Source organism: Crocuta crocuta, unplaced genomic scaffold (assembly GCF_008692635.1).
Source record: "Crocuta crocuta isolate KB4526 unplaced genomic scaffold, BGI_CrCroc_1.0 scaffold273, whole genome shotgun sequence".
NCBI classification, from domain to species: domain Eukaryota; kingdom Metazoa; phylum Chordata; class Mammalia; order Carnivora; family Hyaenidae; genus Crocuta; species Crocuta crocuta.
Window position 1 is genome coordinate 6746044 of NW_027529425.1, and position 3346 is coordinate 6749389.

At 62.2% G+C, this 3346-nt stretch overlaps 1 protein-coding gene across 1 annotated transcript; it reads right to left on the reverse strand.

Moving 5' to 3' along the window:
* Positions 1 to 376: 376 nt before the first annotated feature.
* UNCX (UNC homeobox) lies at positions 377 to 3298 on the reverse strand. The gene is given in 5 exon segments (XM_077758853.1): positions 377 to 847; positions 1143 to 1207; positions 2773 to 3002; positions 3069 to 3181; positions 3183 to 3298. Coding segments are annotated over 5 exon segments (717 nt in total). The 3' UTR covers positions 377 to 654.
* Between the last annotated feature and the right edge of the window lie 48 nt (positions 3299 to 3346).

The following is a 3346-nucleotide window of genomic DNA, read 5'->3' on the forward strand; positions in this document are numbered from 1 at the left end:
CGCCCTGCGCCGCGCGTCCCGGCGTGTGCCAGCGCGGGGGTGCGCGCGGGGGCGCGCGTGTGTGTGGCGCCGGGTGGGAGGGGGAGCGCGAGGGAGGGCAGGAGAGGGGGAGCTGCGGATGCATAAATTTGTTCAATCAGAAAACACAAACACACACGCACACAAAAGGAGGCATTAAGCACGGACCTCGGGGGAGGTGAGGAGCCGCGTCCCTGCCCCACCCGCGGGGAGAGGAGCGGAGATCGGAGGGGAGGAGGGGCCACACTGGGCGCTCGGAAATTTGAAAAAGATGGACCTTAGAGCTTGCGTTTGACCACCTTTATTTATCAAAAATGGTACATATATAAATATTCTTAGACATTTTTGCATTTTACAAGGCTGAGGATTCTTGTTGTGGGTTTTGTGCGGGGAATGCTTGCTTGTTGTTGCTTTGCTTCCCCCGAGAAGAAGAGGGTCTCACCCCAAGTCCTGCGGTTGCTGCCTAGGTCCGAATTGAAACAGCGGTTTTCTTTTAAAAATAACAATAAAAGGAAGAAAACAGAAGAAACATGAAAAAGCAGTGTTTCTAAGCCGATCACCTGATTTCGCTGTGTGAGTCGAGCCTGAGCGAGCGAGCGCCGGCCGGCTGAGCGCTTCTCCGGGCCACTCCGCCCCTCAGTCCATGTCCACCTCCTCGCCATCGGGAACGCTGGGTCCGGACTCGGCGCCTGGCTCCGGGGCCCCGCACAAAGACGGCTCCCCAGCGGGGCTGGGAGCCCTAGGGCCGGGCCCGGGCGACGGCGCGAGAGGGGGCGGCGGTGGGGCCGCTAGGCAGGCNCCACTTGGCCCGGCGGTTTTGGAACCAGACCTAGAGCACCCGGATAGGGGAAAGGAAGGCACAGTCAGGCAGCGGTCTTGCCGCTGGGGCTTCGGGCCTCCCCACGACCCCCGCCCCACAGACAGGCCTGTAGGACCTCGGCTGCAGCCGCGGGGTAGTGGGGACGGGGAGAGGGGGTCGGGAGGGGCACGGAAGCCAAGGCACAAGACCCAGCCAGCCCTGAGCTGGGTTTCGGCACCCAAGCTGCAAGTTCCAAAGAGCATCTTTTTCCACCCAGAAGGAGATAGATGGGGCCTGTCGGCCAGCTTCCCGCTCGGCTTCTCACCTCGGGGAACTGGGAGCTGCCCCTTCTTGGGCACGGTCGATCTGGCCCCTGAGGGCTTCTGGTTCCTGGTCAGGAGGCAGGCAAGGAGCAGGGCCCCTGGTCGCCCCTCTTGGCTTCTCACAGCTTCTGGTCTAAGCAGCCTGCCTGGCCTGGTGCTGACCGTCTGGCCTGAGGACCACCAGTGGCTGGGCTCAGCTGCCCTCCACACCTGTCATCAGCCCCCTGGAGACTTGAGTCAAAGCCCAGATTTTGGGGGTTCCCGTAAGGGGATGTCTGAAGCCTGAAGCTGAACTTAGGGGGAAGTGTTCCAGCAGCCTTCCCCACAACACGTTTACACACAGCCTTCTTTCTGGAGGCTCTAGGCCACCAACACAGCCCTCTGAAAGCAGTGGCGCCTGGCCTAGGCCAGGGAGGGAGGCAGACAGAGAAGAGGCCAGTTGCCCCGCAGTGCAGAAGCGGCCTGGGCCTGGGCAGCCTCTCTGCACTCTGTGCAGGCCTTGTCCTGGGGAGCCACAGTCCCGGGTACCGGCTCCCCACCCCACACACACACACACACAGGCAGGTCTGGAGGGCCTCTGCCACACCACCCTCCTCAAAAGATCACGACCATCTGAATTCTTTGTTGTGGCCATGGAGAGACCAGGCACAACAGCGGCCGGCCTGGTCACAGGGAGCTGCGCTGGCGCCAAGGTGCAGGTTCTAAGCTGTAACCTCTCCAAGGCTGGACCTTCTTCCTTCCTTCCTTCTTTCAAATACGTCTTTTTTGGGTGCAAATCCCAGGCTGACTTGTCACCAAGTAATGCTCATTATGCTCATGGGGTGGGGGGGGAGGGGGATGAAGAGGTCTTTGCTTAAGACACTTAAACAAATTGGATGAAAGGATTTACAAACAGAAGAGGTCGTGAGGGGCAGCGCAAGTACGGGTCGAGAACACCTTTTTAGACAAAGCTGTTGGTGTTAACCAGGCATTGCTGGGCCTCTGCCTCAAAGCCCTGCTCCCACAGTTGCACACCCTACTCGCTACCACACCGACCCCAGAAAAAGATTTCTGTACTTCAGGGAAACATCCGATTATGCACAATTCATCTTGAAGTTTTAATCCACCAAATCGACACTGTATTTTTAAAAAGAATAACGCCGGCAATTTCCGAATGAAATCAAAGTACAGGGAAAAGACAAAACAGAGAGTATGAAAGATTCAGACACCCTTTTGCCCCACAGTGAGTTAATTGCTGCAGTGTCCGCCTCCCCTTCCTCAGCTAACCTCCTTCTGCGAAACGATGAATAAATACAAGACTCCGTCTGAGTATTTTAGAGGCGAGAGGTAAACAGACGCGTGTGCTCCAGGCTGGTGCACCGAGCCCCCAGGCAAGGGCTCGGAGGCGCGGGGTCTACCTGCCCCGGGCCTCCTCCAGGTCCCAGCCAGGGTGGTTCCCCCCTCCCTCACCCCCCGCCCCGCCGCCCCTTCTGCCGTCCAGCCCTCCAACACTCCATTCCGCGCGGTCGCCCGACTCCCACCACGCAGCTCCCGGGTCCGACGCAGCTGCTGTTGTCGTTACTTCGGGGCCTTCGGCCCCTCCCAAGCCGCCCGCGCTTTCTCTCCGGAAGGCGCCGAGCCCCGGAAGCCCACCGCCACCTCGGGGCACGCGAGCGCGAGGCAAGCTCTGCGGCGGGGCCGCGGTCCCACACCTAGAACAAAGGCGGGGNCCAGGCGCAGCGCCAGCGCCTCGCGCATGAACACGTCGGGATAGTGGCTCTCGTTGAACGCCTTCTCCAGCTCCTCCAGCTGCCAGCCGGTGAAGTTGGTGCGGGTGCGCCGCCGCTTACAGCCCGGGCTCTCCTTGTCGGGGTCCCCCGAGTCTGCAGGCACGCAGAGGACGCCGCAGGGCTCAGCCAGGGCCCGGGCCATATCTGCCCCCTGGACACCCGTCGGCCGCCCGGGTCCTGGGGCCCCAAGCCGGGGTGGCAGGCCCGGGGGTGCGCTGAGCCTCGTTCTGCAGTCCCCGGGCAGCCCGGCTCCTGCGACCGACAAGGGTGNGGTGGCCGGCCAGCTCGTACACGTGGTGGTGGCCCAGCGGGTAGGGGAAGCCCACCACGCCGCCCAGCGAGCCCCCGAACTGGGCATGCGGGTGCTCCAGGAGGCGGCCGTCCATCATCTCGCGCGGGGGGCCGGCGGGGCCGGCGGCGGGGCGCGGGGGCGCAGG